Below are 19463 nucleotides of genomic sequence, written 5' to 3'. Positions count from 1 at the left end.
AGTATGGAAGTCCCGTCTCTTAAAACGTAGTGATTATATGCTCTTTGATAAGCCCTTTTGAAAAGACACTCCTCAGATGGAAACAACCCTATTGCGGGCATTTTTCTCTATCACTCTAATTAGGTCTTAGTGAGAGAGTAAAAGAGAAAGATCCCCGTAATTCGCTAATTTCGGTTTTCGCGGTAGGCCCCCAGGTAATCAGACTGACAGCAGACGTGCGTATTTTTCTTATTCCATACATTTTCAAAAGGTATATTTTTTAAACTTTTATTTAGTTCTTTTTAATAATAATTAGGTATACTGTTAAAATAAGAACAACAATAAAACGCATTCTCACATACCTCGTGTATGTAACGTAAAAAGGAACGATTGATTTCTTGGGCGGGAACTAAGCGGAAGCCGCGCCAAGTATACATACCTATTTATTAAAACCGAGGGTAGTTCTGAAAATAATTGATTATTAAAATATTAGGTTTATTGCCAAAATGGAAAATAAAACAGATTTAATTAAAAATTGCATTCGCAACAACGACGAACGTAAACTAAGTGATCTATTGAGTACAGGGTTAGATCCAAATTACGAAGGAGGATGGCCGATTCGACTAGCAGCACGTCTTGGAGCGTATTCTCTAGTGAAGACGCTGCTACATTATCGTGCCAACCCTCATTTGTTAGGAGATTCAGGTAAATTCGCATTTTTTAAATGTTAAATCAAAGTAGGTAAGTTCCGAGTCCAACTGTAAATCTCTTATCTGTTTGTAGGTGCATCGACATTGCAATTAGCGGTATTTTCTGAGAAGCACTGGGATACCGATAAATGGGGATTCCTATTGTCATGTTGCGATTCTTCTCAGTTGGCTGACGGTGCCGCAGTCGCCATCGTGTTTCATAATATAGCTGCCATCAAGACAATCTTACAAACCGGACGATGCAATACTCACATCCCAACAACATTGACAGGTACGTGAGTAATTAAAGTTTAGCCGCTACTATACGGTCAGCAACTAGGTTCCGGTGAGGTGGTTGATGGACACTAAATTGTATTGCTGCCTATAAAGGGTCTACGAAACGAAATCCAATGGCATTTAAATATTTCAACAATCGCGCAGTACCTACCTATACCTATTATTACTGTGTAATTTCACTTATCGTATCACATTACCTACTTCAGGAAAAACCGTCGAGCAGCTAGCAAAGGGATACAAGCTAGACAGTCTATTGACAACAACGCTTACTACTCCGCAGTCATCGCCAAGAGTTACCAGACAAAACAGGCTGGTAAGAAATAAATAAGAAACAAGCAAATTAAAAAAATATTAGAAAACCGATTGTTAAACAACTTCAAATCGCTATAAATTCTAAATCAAATTCTACATGAAAAACTATCAAAGAAACTTAGATGATTTGTTTTAAACATTCCAAAAACTTTTTTTCGGAATCTACACGCGTGTTTCTCTAAATTGTTTTCAATTTAAGGCAAATGAAAATCATCAAATGTTGTCAATTATAGTCTGCCAAACAACTTTGTCAGTAGGAAAAAGCGCAAAATTCTTATTGTCTATGGGGCCTACACCCCCCCTTCCCTTCGCGTCTACATTTTTTTTTAAATGCCGCGTTTTTATAGCGACAGAAATGGCTTGACAGACTTATCTCTGCTGTTACAGAGCGTTCGAAGCGGCGCGTCTCCTGCACATCATCGGAACTTATCGCCATCCGTAGCCAGATTCTTTGACCAAACCGCCGGCCAGCCTTCCCTCACAACACAACGAAGCCCTATTCAGCTGTCATCACCTAATGAAAGGGCCTAAACTTGGATTGATAACAGTGATAAAAATATCGTATAAAAAACATGAACGCCGGCGACGAAACCGGGCGCTAAATGATAGATAAATGAGCTTTGAATTAATAAGTAGACTTTACGATAGAGGTTGGTAAAATAGGTAATAATTTGATATAATTATTTCATCTTAGTTGAATTTATATTTGTGCTAGTAAGGAAATGACAATACCTACTTATTTATATGACATGAAGCCCGAATTTGACTCCAATTTTATAACTTTTTTTAAATTACTCTGACAAACATGTAACTTTAAATAAATGACCATAAAGGAAACAAGTGAAAACCATTTATTTTAATATACAGTTATTAGACGTATACTTAAAGCATTTTTTTAAATAATTTAGTATAGCTAAATCAATCTCTTTGCCCGACCGGCAGACAGCAATTTCAACAAGCAGTTAATTAGAAAGTATTTAAACATTTTAAATTACCGAAGATTTTGTGTTTGAGTGCACAGACTGATAGGGTGGTCCTGAGTTTGAAGTGCAAGAGTTCTTCCGTCCGCCACCTGCAAATTTAATATGTGGGTATAAACTGTAAAACTATGAGCGTTTCTATATACCTATACCTATAAACGTCAACCACAAGGTGTATGAAAATAGTTAGCAAGTAGATGGTACCAAATGCAGCCACATAGTGTCTCTCTATATCTGAGGGGCTACCGCGAACCACGTTCGATGGGTTGCCTCCCTGTCACACTTACGTACGAATTTACAAGTGCGACAGAGAGGCAACACGTCGAACGTGGTTCGCGGTAGGCCCTCTGCTCTAATTTTTTTATGCCCTACACACGTATGTGCAATACATAGTTTGGGGTTGATAGTATTCGCAAACAAGCGGGAGTCACTTTGACGTTTTGGGGATAGCCCCAAAACGTCAAAGTGCATATATAAATATGCCGGTTGGTTAAATATGCCCAGCCCAATAACAACCGGATAACAACCGGTTTGAAAGCTCTATGAACTGTCATAATATTTCGAATATAAAACTGCCATAGTTGAATCTGGACATCGAGCTTTGAATGGTTAACTTATACAGTTTATTGATTATTTTAATTAAAAAATATGCAATTTGAATTACATTAATTATAATTTGGAGGCACGGTAGTGCCACCGCCAATACGCGCTACCTCCCTTTTCCCGAAGCGCTTCGTTGTTGCAATGAACGCTCTTAACTTGAAATTTGGTATATAGGTAGTTTTTGTTATGGGGAAGGATCAAGGATATAAAATAGTTTAAACACCAAAATGACCCCTTTAGGGTGAAAAGGGGGAGTAAAAGGGTATTTTGGGGCTGAAGTTTGTATGGGGAATCAGTAAAAAAAACAGATTGTACAAAAGATGCCCCCAGATACGTATTTCAGGATTTTTAATAGTAAACCACCCCCAACCCTTTAAATTAGGGGATGGAAGATTGTCATAAGCAACTTACAAAAATAAGTGAAATCCCATCAAAAACATTTTCACGTAAAATGTTGCCAAGACGAAACCATTAAGCTCGCACAGTCAGAAAGTTATATAGCGAAGCCAAGCCATAGCCGGCCAAGCCGTATATTTTGACTAAGGTGTAAGTTTATGAAGTTGGGCTTGTAGAGTTAATAGAAGCTTGGCTCTACAAAAGATCTGATAACTTTTTGAGCCTTATGGTTTCGTCTTGGCAAACTTTTTATATGAAAGTGTTTTTGATGGGCTATTATTTTATTACATGAAATTAAATTATATATCTTCTATCTATCTATATAAATAATAAATTGGCCAAGAGCATATCGGGCCATGCTCAGAGTAGGTTTCCGTAGTTACTCTTCCGTCACAATAAGCTAAACTGGAGCTTAAAGTATAGTAGATAGCGAAACTATAAGGGTTCCTAGTTGACTACGGAACCCTAAAAATGAAATGCGTTTGTTAGTCGCGCATAAACTCGAGAACCGCTGGACCGATTTAGCTAATTTTTGTATTCGATCACAGAGGGTTTAGGAAATGATGATTTTGCGAAATTTAATCCCTAAGGGGGTTAAAAAGGGGATGAAAGTTTGTATGGGGTTCAAGTTTTATTTTAAGCTAGGAACTTGATACTTTGTAAAAAGGTATATACTAAGTACCTAATAGTATATATCAAGCAAAGAGAATCAGGTATCTATTTGATATTTTATTATATTATTTAGAATAAAAAAGACGTCTTACCTTCATCGGTTCCATGGTTTCCTTAATTTGTATTGTCATTGGAACACCGAGAAAATGAGGTATTTTACTTTTCAGGCAGCTCACGAATCTTGAGAGCACTATTTCCTGTAAATTCCTTTAAATAAGACACTTATGCATACAGGGTGTTTATTTAGTCACCTGCAATGTTATTTATTTGTCTTCAATAATTGATATGGAGAATAATCGGACAGACAGACGGACATGACGAATCTATAAGGGTTCCGTTTTTTTCCATTTGGCTACGGAACCCTAAAAATGTATTTATTTTTAAGAAGCATCTGTCATTGTCACACCCGATATGGGTGTCATGTATTGAGACAATTTTATTGTTACCTGAGACCTGATATTAGCAATTAAAATTAAATAAATAAATATTTACGGGGTGAGTATATAGGTCATAATGAGCAACTTTTACTATGGGGCCAACCCCGAAATCGCAAAAATTTGGCTGTTTCATATATTTTGGCTGTCTGACCTTGACATTTGCCAAAATGCCTAGACACAAACACCTCCTCCGTAATGTTTGCCGACGATATATCGCTATTGTTTAGTTGCAAGAATAGTTCAGAATGCAATTCATACCTTAATGATAATTTTACTTCCGTAAAAGAATGGCTGAGTGACCATAACTTAGAAATTAATTTGATGAAAACTAAAATTATACAGTTCATACCCATACAAAAAAAAACCCTTGGAAATAAATTTAGATATTGATTCATGTAAAATAGAAGAAGTGACACATTTTAACTTAGGTACTAGGTGTAACAATAGACTCGGCCTTAAATTGGAAAGAACATATTAAAACAAAAATATATTTTTTTTTATATGGGCATAATATATACTAAAATCAAATACAGATTTCAAGTGTGCACTATCGGCATATCACGCATATGCTTACGCATGGCTCCGCTACGCCGTGGTGCTGTGGGGAGACAGTACCGATTCCAAAAAACTGTTTGTGATGCAAAAAAAATGTTAAAAATGTATTCGTGTCCAGGCAAATGTGCATATCCCCAACAGTTGTCGCCCTTTCTTTATTGAATTTAAATTATTAACCTTGCCTTGCATCTTTACAAACCGCTCTCTTTGTTCTGGAAAATCCAGATTTATTCGAACTAAAGCAAGATAAGGAAAATACTAGAACCAAGTATAGAAATAAATTAATGTTACCAAAAACCAACTTGGAAATATACAGAAATAGTCCTCATTATAAATGTATAGTTATAACTAATAAAATTCCTGATTATATAAAGCTAGAACCCCAGTTGACAGTATTTAAAAATAAATAAATTAAATTCCTTATTGACAAATGTTACTACTCTGTTAAAGATTTTTTAAATGATAATAATTTAAAGCCTATAAAAAAAGATATTATATGACATGTAATAATGTATGTATGTGTGTATCTATGTATATACTTTATTGTACATAGAAATAAAAACACGAAAAACACAGTTACAGAGTAAATTAAATACAACAAAGGCGAACTTATCCCTGTATGGGATCTCTTCCAGTTAACCTTTGAGGAAATGAGTAAAACAGAAGTAACGGTGAATGAATGACAAACACAAACAAAAGTGTACAATCACTGAAATTAATGAAATGCACGTTTTGAATACACATTGATACAAATATACATAGATAGAAAAATAACCATAAAATAATGCATACATATATATATATATAAATAAAAATAAATAAAAATTTCAATATAAAATATAAATAAATATGAATTCGAACCAGAAAAGTAAAGGAAATTAAAAAAGTAGAAGTACTCAATGGAACTAGGAAGTCGTAACCAAAGTATCGGAAAGCCACAATTTTTTAAGCTTCTCCTTGAGTGATGCTACAGATTGGGATTGCCTCACGGACACCGGAATCTCGTTCCATAACTTAACGGCATGGACAGTAAAGGATTTCTTGTATGTGCGCGTCGTATTGGAAGGAATCGTGAGTGAAAGATTGGTGCTTGATCGAAGGCGATGACCACTACCAGCAGCTAAATAACTAAACCTTTCGGAAAGGTAAGGTGGCGAAGCAGGATTGAATAGAACATTGAAAAGCAATGATAGGACATGCACATCTCGTCGACGACGAATCGGAAGCCAGCCAAGCTGAGATCGAAACTGGGATACATGATCAAACTTATGTAGACCGAAAATGTATCGAATACAAATATTTTGCAATCGCTCGAGTTTGTCCAGTAACTCCTCACTAAGGTCCAAGAAAGCAGTATCAGCGTAATCTAACAACGGAAGTAAAAGTGAACATGCGAGAGTTATTTTGGTTTGAAGAGGAAGGAAATTTTGAAGACGCCTCAGTGAGTGGAGAGACGCAAAAAGTTTATTGCTAATGTCAGAAACATGAGCTGACCAGGACAAGGTTTGATCAATGATGATACCCAAATTCTTAACTGTAGAAGAAAAAGGGATAATTGTTCCGTCAAAACGCACTTTGAGTACCACCATCTCTGACAATTTGGACACAAAATAAGGACCACCAATGACAATTGCTTGCGATTTTTTTGCATTAATTTTCAAACCAAACTTATTCGCCCAGCAACGAATTGACTCAAGGTCGCCATTTATTCTATCAACTAAAGATGAAAAATCATCAATGATAGCCGCTGCGTAAAGGTGGAAGTTACAATTTAAGGACTCAGTAATGCCATTAATGAAGATCGAGAAAAGGAGAGGAGAGAGTATCCCTCCTTGGGGGACACCAGCAGAAAGGTCACACCACTCTGAGACCTTGTCGTCAACCTTGACACGCTGGCACCTCCCAAAGAGATAGTTACGGAACCAAGACAAAGCTGCAAGAGAAACATTTAACGTACGAAGGGTATGAAGGAGAATATCAAAATCCACCGTATTAAAGGCACTACTGAAGTCTAAAAGTACCAGGACCGTGAGCTTTTTATTCTCAATATTAAAACGAATGTCATCAGTGACCTTCACCAAAGCCGTGACAGTGCTATGCCCGGGGCGGAAACCTGACCGAAACCGATTCAACAAATTATGCTTGTGGAGATGTGAAAGGAGGCGACGATTAACAAAATGTTCGATGATTTTAGACAAAACTGGGAGAATGGAGATAGGCCGATATTGAGAAAAGGATGTGGGATTAGAAGTTTTAGGAAGAGGGATAACATGAGCAAGTTTCCACATAGCAGGGAATGTACCAGAGAAAAAGGAGAAATTTATAATTTCGGATAAGATAGGGGCAAATAATTGACCTATAGTATAAGTTTCTCATTCTTGTAATTATTTTGTTAGTTAATTATGTAGGTACTGTAATAGAGTTGTTTCCAATTTTTGGAAACGCTCGTATTACGTTCTATATTAACTAAAAGTTGCCCTAAAATTGAACTTTTATACTAAAAACGGCTTTAAATATGTTAAATTAACAAAATATATTATGACAGATGCTTTCGCGCCCAAAACGCTCTTTGAAAATTGTGTGACGTCACAGTTTACGGTTTGACGCATAACTACATACGCACGTAGAAGATACGAACTGACAACTGACATTTGTCATTTGTTGTTTATCGCCTAACTGTCAACAGTGTCAATCCGAGAGTTGTGACGTCATCAGAATCTTCAATGACGTTTCGAGTTTGGTCACATGACGTGAGCCAAAAGATATTTTAAATTCAATATTTACAAAAATATGGTCATTACAGGTCCCCTAAAAGTAGTTTAACATGTTCTTATAATCCAAAAGAATTTATTGGGATACAATTCTGCCCTAAGATTTGTAGATGGAAACAACCCTATTAGCTTTAAGTAATATTGTATGCCCCTACGGGGTGTCATGGTCTGACTTGTTTGTATATATAACATCTTAATTGAAATGTATATGACTTCACAATGAATAAATGATATGATATTTTCATTTTTCCATGGGAGAGTAAAAATTTTTTCGCGATTTCGGGGTTGGTCCGATAGTGAAAGTTGCGCAATATGACTAGGGATTGCAATCCGGTCCGGCGGATCCGGTAATCCGGCCGGATCCGGCACTTTTCAGGAGCTACCGGATCCGGTAAAAATCACCGGATCCGGACTGGATCCGGTAAAATAAAAAAACGTCCTAATACAGCAGGCGCTGTGCGTTTTAGATGAGGAAAAAGCGACGGATGAGAGGTATAAAGTTGAATAGAACAAATAACTAATGAAGAAGTTTAAATATAGTGATATAAAAATATATTTATTATGACGATAACTGGTCCCAGGAGAGAATTTCTTCTTCTTTCATGTTAGTGGCATGATATGACGATTACATAAATACTGTAATAGAAGGACAAATTAAGGGATGGAGATGCCATGGATGGCATTTGTAATTTATGCTAGAGAGAAGGTTAATATTATGTCATAATGTTGTGATAGCAGATTAAAACTAAACAAATGAACAGGATTAAGTCGGCAGTACTCAACCGACTTGAGTTGAGCTTATCATATATAATGTATATTGATAATCTTTAGTTTACTCCGATTATATATATTATAAAATATAGATACTTTTCTATTCAAATTTAAGAGAGAATCCTTCATCTTCGTACGTACGTGCTACTCTACGTCTAGCCAATTCTTTACTTGATCCATGTAACTTTTCTTAGGGAGTCCCCTTCACGAAAACTTGTCCTTTCAAGGAGTTCCATTTCCCACCCCACATCCCATCATCAGGCTTTGGAAACTACTCAAATTCATAATTATAATCGAAAATTTTAGTACTTGTGAATGGTTAAATATAATAAAAAACCGATTTCACATTTTGTTTTAAAGTGATATTGACATTGTAACACTTTTTACTGCTAAGTTCTATTTTATTTTTAAGAAGTTATTTGTTAACTTCAAATTATAGATTTAGAAATACGTATTACGCACTTAATTAACTTTAATATCCCTTTACCAACGGCCGGATTGAAAATCAATCCGGTTTGCAATCCCTAAATATGACCTATGTATTCACCCAGTAAATTATTGCAGGTGACTAAATAAACATCCTGTAGTTGAGTCAAACACTCAACACTCGCTGCACGTGAGTGCCTAGTGTGCTCTCTGTCACACTTGCCTACGGCGGGCGGCGCGCAACGACCTAGTGTCTTTTTTATTTGTTTCGCGTGCAGCGAGTGTTTACCACAACTATAATAGGCATATCGTAACGATATTGTATCAATAGAAGTTGACACAAAACAGTCAACTGCCCTATTAGATCTAAATAGACTAACATATTAACATATACTTGCCTCTTTGGGTCTAGGCATTGGCGTTATAATGGGTAAATGCCTTGTCACACAAATATCTGGATAAGTCAGTGGCTCTCCTCGCCAGAACCTGATCATGTAATAAGAAGTTTCATCGTCCGGTAATCGGTAGCCGTGCTGCGGAAATACAAGTCAATTGCGGAAATACAACTCTCAAGTAAGAAATTTAAGTAGATACCTAGGTATATAGGCACCCCCATTTTTTTCAGTATTATTGTCAAAGGGTGGTGTCATGTCCCCCCTGTTGCCACCTCAACACGTGGAAACTCAGTCGAGCAGACTCACAATTTTTGTCGGTCAGCTATCTATCTTTAATGGCTCGAATTTTTTTTTCTTTAATCTTTGAAACGGATAATATCAAAACGTGCTTGACCATTTGCTACTATTATACTGTACCAGTTGTTTATATATTACAGGGGCTATTAGTCCAAGATCCCAGAGCCACCAGACCTTACTTATTTTCTCATGAATAAAATGTATGGGATAATATAGTGTGTGTGTGTGTGTGTATGTACTTTTAATGTCTGCATACTTGCTATATTGGCCCGACGGAAATTTGTCCAGTACAAGGTGCTGAAGGTTGGTAAAAATAGTAAGTACTAACTTTTCTTAATATTCTCATGGCTGATTTTTATGTATGATTTAGCAAATATTGTTAAAAATTGTCAATCAACCTTGCCAGACCATTTCCGCCGGCGGTATCTTTTACCAGACGCTTTAAAGCTGTTAAAAAGATATTGTAACTTTACTTATATTCTCACTCTTGATTTTTATATATGATACTCGGGGAACTATTACAAACCATTTTGTAAGTAGCCAGACCAATTGGAGCGGCCCAACCATCCCCCAGACTCACATAAAGTTTCAGACAGACACACATATAAACTTTAGGTGGGTCTGGGGGATGGTTGGGTCCCTCCAATTGGTGTGGCTATTTACAAAATGATTTGTAATAGTTCCCCGAGTATCATATACATAGACCTCGAGCCAGGAACAATTTCCATGACCAATCGCCTCCCGGCTGAAAACTCGTGTACCTAGTGGTTAACGGCTAGGTATGATGAACCCTCGTGGACGTCAGCTGCCGCTCCGTTGGTGGGTTGAGGAATGGCATCCACCGAAACACGTAAAACAAAAACAAAAATGGTCATCGCCTCCCGTTTGATACTTTGTCAAATGATAGTTTAGATGTTGTTGTTAATTTAAAAAATCGTGTTTCGGTTATATCGCGGTGGTAAGAACATCAGCTGGTCGCATGAACATGTAAAAAATAAGCGCTATACCTTTTATGACAGCAATAACAAATCATGAAACTTTGCATGTAGCATTTCATCAGGATAAACGCCTGAAAAGCCATCAACGGGTTACGCAATTTACACATTACGCATACGTTGCCTGGCGCATATTTTTTACATGTTCATTTTACAGCTGACTGTCATTCCACCGCGATAGAACCGGCTGACGGTTTTTTTAGTTTCACCTGAACTATCATCTGACAAAGTATCAGCCGGGAGGCGATGACTGACGAAATATGCTGGCCCGCGGTCTATAATAGTTCCCCGAAGTATCATATATAAAAATCAAGAGTGAGAATATAAGTAAAGTTAAAATATTTTTTTTACAGCTTTAAAGCGTCTGGTAAAAGTTACCGCCGGCGGAAATGGTCTGGCAAGGTTTAGCACCTTGTACCGGACAAATGGCCGTCGGGCCATTATAGCAAGTATGCAGATATTTAAAGCACATCTAACACTATATTATCCCATACATTTTAGTCATGAGAAAATAAGGTATGGCGGCTCTGGGATCTTGCTCTATACTACCATGTGGTATCAATATAGTACATAACAAGCAAAAGGGAATAGATACCTTCGCAGCGCTTCGTATCGTACGTGTTTTTTTTTATAAGAAGGGAATAGGTAGGTACTTTTGCGAGAACTCAAAAAGGGCTTAACCAATCATGTTCGCTATAGTTTTTATTGAAAGTTTTTATGAAACTTTTCTTTCATGAATTTTTCATGTTTTCGGAGGGCGGACCTTTTTTTCTGAGCGATTCCCAACGCTATTTACTGTATCAAAAAATGGTTGTTAAAGACCCTTAGACGTTATAAGATTAAAGCGAAAAAGAACTTTCATCTCCACTTTTCGTGTAGGTGAGGTACCCTAAAAAAAATTTTTCTACTTTTTATTTAACCACTTTGTCGACATGATTGATTTATATATCCATGCCAAATTGCAGCTTTCTAGTATTAACGATTATGAAGCAAAGCCGCGGACGGAGAGACAGACAGACTGACATGGCGAAACTATTTAAGGGTTCCTACTTTCTAGTTGACTACGGAACCCTAATATAAGTAACGAAATTAACTTACAATGTTTTTCCAGTGCCGACGTATGTCTTTGTAAAACTTAAAACTTCCTACTTCGGGCAAAGTCTTGTTACATTCTTCTACAACAGCCTTGTTCAAACTGGGAGTAAGCAGATAAAAGTTGCGTTAGAAATAAATAACCATCAAAAACATAACTTGTAAAAAAAAACAAGTCTCGCAACTCAGTTCTTCTACTGTAAAAAGTTGTGAGATCCATGTAATACCAAGTCGGTTAATTTATTCAATCCCTACTTAAGAGACCTTCTGTCTTAAGTCATTAGGTAATTAGCTAACCTAACAACATCTTATATTGACCATATCAATATTAAAAATCTTTTATGTTTTAAATAAATAGAATAACTTGGCCATCCCATGAAAACAATGTATCTCACAAGTAATACGTATTATATTAAATTAGATTGTTTAGTGCGATTGCCAAGTCAATCTATTTATTTAAAACATAAAAGATTCATCTAGAAAACTGGACCGAAATTGCAAAATATTTGAGTTTTTCCTTGATTTATGCACTAAACACTATTTGTATTCTAAATTTGAAGCTTCTATGTCTCCTAGATCGGATAGTCAGTGAGTGAGTGATAAATTTGAGAAACTTTGACTACTTAGTTATAATTCTTTAACTACTGGTTCAAATTGAATGAAATTTGAAATTGACTGTGTTTAGACAATGCCTGCTTGATGGTTACTGAAAATCGGGCTACTAGTTTTATCCATAATGAAGTTATAGGGGGGTCGAAAATGGCCTGAACTGCTTCGAGAAAAGGATGGTACGGCCGTGCCGCTTATTTGCTCGACCGTGCCCCTAGATACTAATAGGTACCTGCTACCTAAGTAGAGTGGATTACAAGAAAGCAAAATTAAATGTTTTTCAATCCAAAGCGAAGCAAAAATTCCAGTAAATAATTCTGAGTCCATCGAGGAATTCGGGTGTGGAATCTTGAGCGAAGTAAGATTGGCTTCCGTGTGACACACTCCGCTGTTTCATTTTTAGTTCAAAAGTATATAATGTGCAAACAATAAAAGTGCATTCGCTACCTAATGCTTGTATCATTATGGTGAGATTAAATCTTACCTTGGTAAAACTCTTACATATTCTCCAGGGGCAATATCTTCAGTTGCCTTGATTATATTTATGTTCACCGGCTTAAGTGTTAGATCGGTGTAGGATTCTGAAAAAAAAATTGTAGGTTACCTGTTCATTCCTTAAATCTGGAACGTCCATTGGTTGGTGAGACGGATATACTTAATAATATATAACAAATTGTAAAATCTGATTTTAATCCAGACACCAACTAAAATAACAGTATCCTACACTTTGTAATTTTAGTACAACATTGGGTGGTAAATTGGGCAATTGAACTTATTTCATAGCTCATTTTAGTATCAGGGATATACCATCCATAAGAGCTTACAAATTGAACCACGAGCGTAGCGAGTGGTTCGAGAAGTGGAATATTGAGCGTTGCGAGGGTTAAACAAACTTTGCCTCCGAGTGTAACACAAAATTATTCACCACACCAACGCGAGGAAAAGAATCAAATCCAAATGAATGTAAAAATAATGTATCATTCAAAATAATCAATTAAAAGTCAATTTTACCAGCGAACATAAGGAAACAACTCAAAATTTGCATCTAATCTTTGCCCCACATGTGGATAAAATGCAACTTTCTCATTAGTTTTTGAACAATCAAGAGGGCCTTTACCAGTTGGTGTGGTGAAAAATATTACATTGATATAACCGTCGTTTGACCTCTATACAGCGTTCAAAGCAAAGGGAAATCCATGTTATCGGCTACAACGAACGTAGTGATTGCGGCGCTATGTCGCCTAGCGGTGAACACCTTCCAGAATATCATGCATAATATCTACACTTATTTCTACCATCAAACAAACTAAAATCATTTACGGTCATCCAAACACACTTTTCTTTCAGGCCTGTGCTAGCAGGGCATTTTTTTTGCAATTGTTCATTGTAGTTTTCAGCATTTCGCAACATTTGTTCATTTTCAAAACATTGTGTTTTCATTCATTTCTCTTTGGATACTTCTTTGGTTAATATAATTCGCATTGCATCCGTATTTATCCGTATTTATTGTGTTTATGTTAGACTATTTTAATGTATAATTTCAAATGCGATGTACAAGTTGCTTATGAATAAATGAAATGAAATGTATGTTGCTCGTATGTATCAAAGAGCATATAATCACTACGTTTTAGTATGTATTTAAGGTCTGTCCACAAAAAAATGTGGTCGCCATATATTTCTTAAAAAAATAAAACAAAAAACAACTGACGTTTATGACTTTCACAGTTAATGGCGGATAGTTTAAGCTTTCTTTTGGGGTTATTGATATTTTGTAAATTGATACATTTAATAAAGTGTGCCCTCGCCAACTGGATATACGTAAAAAAATTGTGTACACTTACAACCAAAATACTAGTATATCGCAAGGAAAGTTAGCAAAATTATTAAATCTTCCAAAATCAACGGTTCAAAAAGTATTGGCTAATTATCAGTCGAGATTGTCTGTTGCAAGAAAGAAAGGTTCGGGTAGAAATCGTGGTCCTGTTGATAAAGCCAAGGCGAAAAAAGTCATCCAGAACTTTAAGAAAAATCCAACCCTTTCCGTCCGGGACGTCGCCAGGAAATGTAAAGTATCGAGATCGTATGTACAGAAAATCAAACAGAGTGCAAACTTACGGTCGTAAGGCGTCTACAGTTTCTAATCGCGATGCTACAAAGGAAAAAATATGTAAAACTCGTGTCCGAAAACTGTATACGGATTACTTAACGAAGTTTGGTTGCATTTTGATGGACGACGAAACGTACGTAAAAGCGGATTTTAAACAATTACCGAGTCTGCAGTTTTATGTGGCAAATCATGAGGGAATATTGATAAAAAATATACGAAAAAAAAACTTGATAAGTTTGCAAAGAAATTTTTTGTCTGGCAAGCCATCTGTTCATGTGGTCACAAAAGTAAATCATTTGTGACCACTGGCACCATCAACCAAGCTATTTATTTAAAATAATGTATGAAAAAGCGCTTATTGCCATTTATTAGAAACCACAGGGACTCCGTCATATTCTGGCCTCCTTATGATCGTTGGCTGTAATTAGCAAAGTTTTTCTAATTTTCATGCCAAAATTAGATGATATTATAGATTGATTAACTATTAATTGAAAAACAGCTTAATTTATAAAAGAATTGTCTAGCATGAACCACAAGACAACTTCAAAGAAGTGATGTCTTCTGACACGAAGGGTTAAGTCATATCCGCCATTTTTGTTTGGAGTGCCACATGATATTTTGATAAGCCGTTAGCAGCCGAATTGTGACGTTTTGTTATAATAATGGGGACTGCTTCACATAATAAATACTTAATACATCTGAAAAAAGTAAGAAATAAATATAAATCCATATTGAAGTAACATTTTTAAGGGGGCTGACTATTGGGAACTACTTTTTTGTACAAAATCCAATAGTCAGCGTCCCCTGGCTGAGTACTGGGTTTGAGGCAGTAATTTTAAAAAGGTCGTAAACCCAGAAGTCAGCCTAGGGAGGCTGACCATAGGAATTAAGTATTTTTTTTTTCAAATGAATCGTAAGTCGTAAAATCAAGCATCTTTAAATATTTATATTATTAGGAATGTATTTGATTGAAATACATCAAATATCCAGTAGTCAACCTCTGGCTGACCACTGCACACTAAGATCACGGGACTCTGAACCCACTAGTCAGCCTTTAAAATGGGTTGGCTGGACACTGGGTACTTAAAGGCTGTCTATTGGTACACAGGGGGCCGATTACTGGTAAAAATGCCCTTCCATTATATTTAATGGAATATTAAAATATTTCCAAAAGCAACATTCAATTACGTTTTATTCTTCATAAAAAATAAACTGTAAGTATTAAATTCTTGAACAATAAATACAATAATGATTCTTATTGGTCAATTAGTGAACAAATTAAACGATCTTGAACATAGAAATTTCGTAAAAAGGCTGACTACTGGTGCCTTTACCCTAGCTCAGGGGTTCCCAAAGTGTGCGCCGCGGCGCCCTGGTGCGCCGTAGAAAGTAAAGAGGGGCGCCGTGAGTTCTATCATTATCCGAAACCACAAATAGTCGCGGGTACCTATTTGAGCGCTCGCATCGGTAAATAATATAGCGTCGTGTCACTCTTTTTCGACCGTGATTTTAAATTTACAAGGGCGCCGTTGCAAAATACTAAACTTGTAACTGCGCCGCATGTTGAAAAAGATTGGGAACCCCTAGCTACTTCGCATTACGCTACTTCTGTCCGAAACTGGTATGCTGAAAATAATGTCTCTTTTGTACCGAAATCTGCAAATCCACCAAACTGCCCAGAACTTCGGCCTGTGGAGCGTTTTTGGGCAATTATGAAAAGAAATCTGAAGAAAAGCGGTAAAATCGCTACAAACGTGTAGAATTTTAAACGAATGTGGGATACGTCTTGTAAAAAGGTGACAGAAGTAGATGTACAGTCAACCAATTTGATTCCTAGGCCACTATAGAACCATGCCATAATGACTTCTACGACAGTGCTTATTGAGTGATGCGTGTCAAGTATCTAGTAGATAAAGCGACAAGGTACTATAGTGGCCTAGGATTCAAATTGGTTGACTGTACATACACTGATGAAGGGTATCCGGAGAAAAGTCAGGGCATTCTACCAGTCTTAATGTGTTACACAGATAATTTCGTTTATTTTAAAGATCGCTAATAAAATTTACATATAAATATCCATTTAAGTTGTCGTCGACCACTTTTTTCGTGGACAGGCTTTATGCCAATGTATCGAATTCAGTTGGATTTAAAAAATCGACTACTGTTCCGCTGTAGGTAGTCGGTACGCTACGATGGCTTTTATACCGTAGCACCTCAGCATTGTTTAACATTGATTGAAAACTCTTGTAGACACGCGACGCGCAACACATGTGTCATGTGCATTACGATCATATTAAGCATTTTTAGCCACTTACCGTCAGATACAATTTGATATTTAACTCCTTCTTGTATCCCATTAGCGATTAGGAAATCTCTGTTGTTTACAAGATAATCGAAACCTAGGACATTCCACGTTGGTGCTATTTTCGCCATCAAAGTATATGTGAAACACATCTGGAATATTTCTGGCGTAGTCGAACGAATTGCCCCATCCTAAGGAATTACACGAATTAGTTTTTTTATTATGCAACATAATAATTAATATAGTATTAGGTACTACACCTACTACTTACTTACTGAACTTTGTAGGTACGTACGTAATAAAGAAGCGCAAGGTTCAAATTTTGTATTAGGCAGCGGTTAGGTTAGGTGATTTTATGCAAAATGCAAAATGTTGAGTTCTTGAGTTGGACCAACAATAGGTAACAGTAGCCCCTGCCGGGGTAGCAAAGGAGTGGTGCGACAGTATCTCGCCTGCGAGATGAACTACTCGTCGATCCCCTCTTTACTTAATACAGTTAAAAAAGGCGGATAGTCTATCTCGCGGGCGAGATACAGTCGCGCCCATCCTGTGCTAGGCAGTAGGGTTAGTTTCCGTATTTATTTTTCGTTAGTAAACAAATTATTTCTATTGTGCATTTTGCATCTTATGTATGTACGTAGTTATATATTATCTTCTAAATCAGGAGATTATTTTATCAGAACACATACCTGCCTTAAAGAGAATTTGATAAACAGTGAATTCAGTTTGTCGTAATCGTCGCCCACTTTGTTGAATACGATATGGACTTGTTTCACGTCTTTTTTATCCGGACACGCCAAAATAGACGAATTTGAAAATATGATCATCCTGCCCATCGGAGCCACAAAGAATACATTAATAGTTATAAGTGATTAGTGGAAATTAAGGTCTTATTAAAGCAGTAGCTATTACTTATAAGGGTTATAGTTAATACAAATCAGCCAAACGTACCTGCACTTTAGAATTTTCCAATGGAAATGAGAAGGAGTCGATCTATCATGCTTGTCTTGTATATTAGCCATTGCAACAATGTAGCCGGTATTTCTCAAATCCGGATTCTTTATGGAGTAGTGGTAATTATGATCCATAGCAAAAAAAAATGTTATCTAATAAAATCTTTTAAGATATACGAAGCACAAAACGAAATCTAGCTGATGGTGATGATAAAGGTATGGGTTTATGAACATAATGAAAAAAAAAATTATGACTTGCGCGCCAATTGCATAGGTGTATTTTCTTAGTTGTAAGATGAAAATGTCCAATTTGTGCTATTGAATAATATAGCGCGAAGTATAATTACATGATTTGACTTATGTTTTGTCAGTGTCTAAGGCTTTTAGAACGCACTGCGATTAATTTCTAATTTCTTGCGGTTTGAGTCTTGCACTTGTATCGTAAATCACTATTTTGGAACGTTGGCATGGGGTTAGAATTTGGAATGTGAGATGTTTATGACCTAGACAGTGCCTTTTAAAATCAAATGAAATTGGGGCTGATCTGACGTAGGCCGAGACGTGTTATTTTTTTTAGGTAGAATCAAGTGTAAACAAACCCCAATACGATATTCAAGCCAATAACCAATTTTGTGAGAGTGAGAATGGCGGGTGTACCTAAATAAAAATTAAAAAAAGTTTACCATATTTTTGTACCTAATTTGTACTATTTAGTACCTCCATTAAAGAAAATTGTACCTTAAAAAAGTTTAAGTTATCACCAAAAAACAGTACACCCGCCATTCTGACAGTCAGAATGGCGGGTTATTCCCACTAGTTACCACCAAGTTAGCAGTGGTAACTACTGGGATTTTTTTTTCCCACCTTTTACCACTGGTAACTACTGGGAAAAAATCCCACTAGTTTTTTTTTCCCCAGTAGCTACCACTGGTAAAAGGTGGGGTTTTTTTCCCAGTAGTTACCATCAAAGTTTGGCTAGCGTTCAATAGTAATAAAAACCGTATAAATAGAGAGTGCTTTATTAAATATTATTAAAAGTTCAATTAATTAATAGTTTAATTAATTAATTATAAGTCTATTAGTGTTTCAGTAAACTGCCTTAAAAGTGATAAAAAATTGATCTTTGACTGATTTGTTTGTTCGTTCGTATAATTGTGACGTTATTTATTGAAAGGGACTTATTGTCGATGGCGCTTACGCCATTATCAACGATGCTCCTATCTAAATACAACGCTGCGCTGCGCTACGTGAGCTGTACACCTCGCGATAAGATTGATAAGCTTAAAACGTAAAAACAACAAAAAACACTTACTTCGTTAAGCGTACTTACAATGTGCCATAGACCGTAATGGCACTAAGTCCTTTATGACAATTTCCACCATTTTGAACATTTTCCAAAAAACGAGACGACAGAAAAATTATATGTAGCTACGTACTGAACCTGCTTACAAAATTTCAAGAAATTCAGTTGAGAATTGCAACCTGTACAGGAAAACATCCGGACATGCGAAAGCAAATTACCCGAGTCAAAACATAGACCTTCGGTCAATTAAAATATGGACATAAGTTTTACAAAGCAATATGTAAGTTAAACAGAAACCATTACATGTTTTTCTATCGTCTTAGTACAACGAAACAATCAATTGTGCCTTTCAATGAGAAAAGGATCCTTATGCTCATTTCTAGTTACGGAGATATGAACATTTTTGTTAAATACTTCAAAACTATATTTTTTCTTTTCTTTTCTTCGTAATAATAAAATGTAGGAATAAACGTGTCATTCTAGTTTAGTTTTACTCGTATACGTTAAGTATTTCTATGTATG

General features: G+C 36.2%; 2 protein-coding genes across 3 annotated transcripts; one reads left to right on the top strand and one right to left on the bottom strand.

Annotated features, from left to right (window-relative positions):
• Positions 1 to 413: 413 nt before the first annotated feature.
• Positions 414 to 2158, top strand: LOC133518296 (uncharacterized). Its single transcript, XM_061851967.1, has 4 exons — positions 414 to 684; positions 763 to 960; positions 1172 to 1278; positions 1665 to 2158. The coding sequence occupies exons 1-4, from the start codon at positions 486 to 488 to the stop codon at positions 1806 to 1808; spliced, it is 648 nt and encodes a 215-aa protein (XP_061707951.1). The 5' UTR covers positions 414 to 485; the 3' UTR covers positions 1809 to 2158.
• On the bottom strand, positions 2113 to 18443 carry LOC133518294 (uncharacterized protein C18orf63-like). 2 transcript variants are annotated; one of them, XM_061851964.1, is made up of 5 exons: positions 17375 to 18443; positions 16699 to 16876; positions 12761 to 12857; positions 11674 to 11770; positions 9173 to 9421 (listed from the first exon to the last, which is right to left on the bottom strand). In XM_061851964.1, the coding sequence occupies exons 1-5, from the start codon at positions 17519 to 17521 to the stop codon at positions 9272 to 9274; spliced, it is 669 nt and encodes a 222-aa protein (XP_061707948.1). In that variant the 5' UTR covers positions 17522 to 18443; the 3' UTR covers positions 9173 to 9271. The 2 variants fall into 2 exon arrangements, 1 of the variants encoding a protein (XP_061707948.1); XR_009799457.1 differs by lacking the exons at positions 9173 to 9421; positions 12761 to 12857; positions 16699 to 16876; positions 17375 to 18443 and adding exons at positions 2113 to 2349; positions 4021 to 4125 and having other exon boundaries at positions 11674 to 12009.
• Positions 18444 to 19463: the final 1020 nt, after the last annotated feature.

The sequence above is a fragment of the Cydia pomonella genome, chromosome 5 (assembly GCF_033807575.1).
Source record: "Cydia pomonella isolate Wapato2018A chromosome 5, ilCydPomo1, whole genome shotgun sequence".
NCBI lineage: Eukaryota > Metazoa > Arthropoda > Insecta > Lepidoptera > Tortricidae > Cydia > Cydia pomonella.
The sequence above is the reverse complement of the archived record's forward strand: the minus strand, read 5'-3'. Positions and strand labels throughout refer to the sequence as shown.

Coding starts and splice junctions, on each gene's coding strand:
- LOC133518296 (XM_061851967.1), top strand. CDS start 486: ATGGAAAATAAAACAGATTTAATTAAAAATTGCATTCGCAACAACGAC. Junction 685..762: donor TCATTTGTTAGGAGATTCAG/GTAAATTCGCAT, acceptor ATCTGTTTGTAG/GTGCATCGACATTGCAATTA. Junction 961..1,171: donor CATCCCAACAACATTGACAG/GTACGTGAGTAA, acceptor TACCTACTTCAG/GAAAAACCGTCGAGCAGCTA.
- LOC133518294 (XM_061851964.1), bottom strand. CDS start 17,521: ATGGGCAGGATGATCATATTTTCAAATTCGTCTATTTTGGCGTGTCCG. Junction 12,858..16,698: donor ATATCAAATTGTATCTGACG/GTAAGTGGCTAA, acceptor TTTTTTTTTCAG/AATCCTACACCGATCTAACA. Junction 9,422..11,673: donor GTCGGCACTGGAAAAACATT/GTAAGTTAATTT, acceptor GTATTTCCGCAG/CACGGCTACCGATTACCGGA.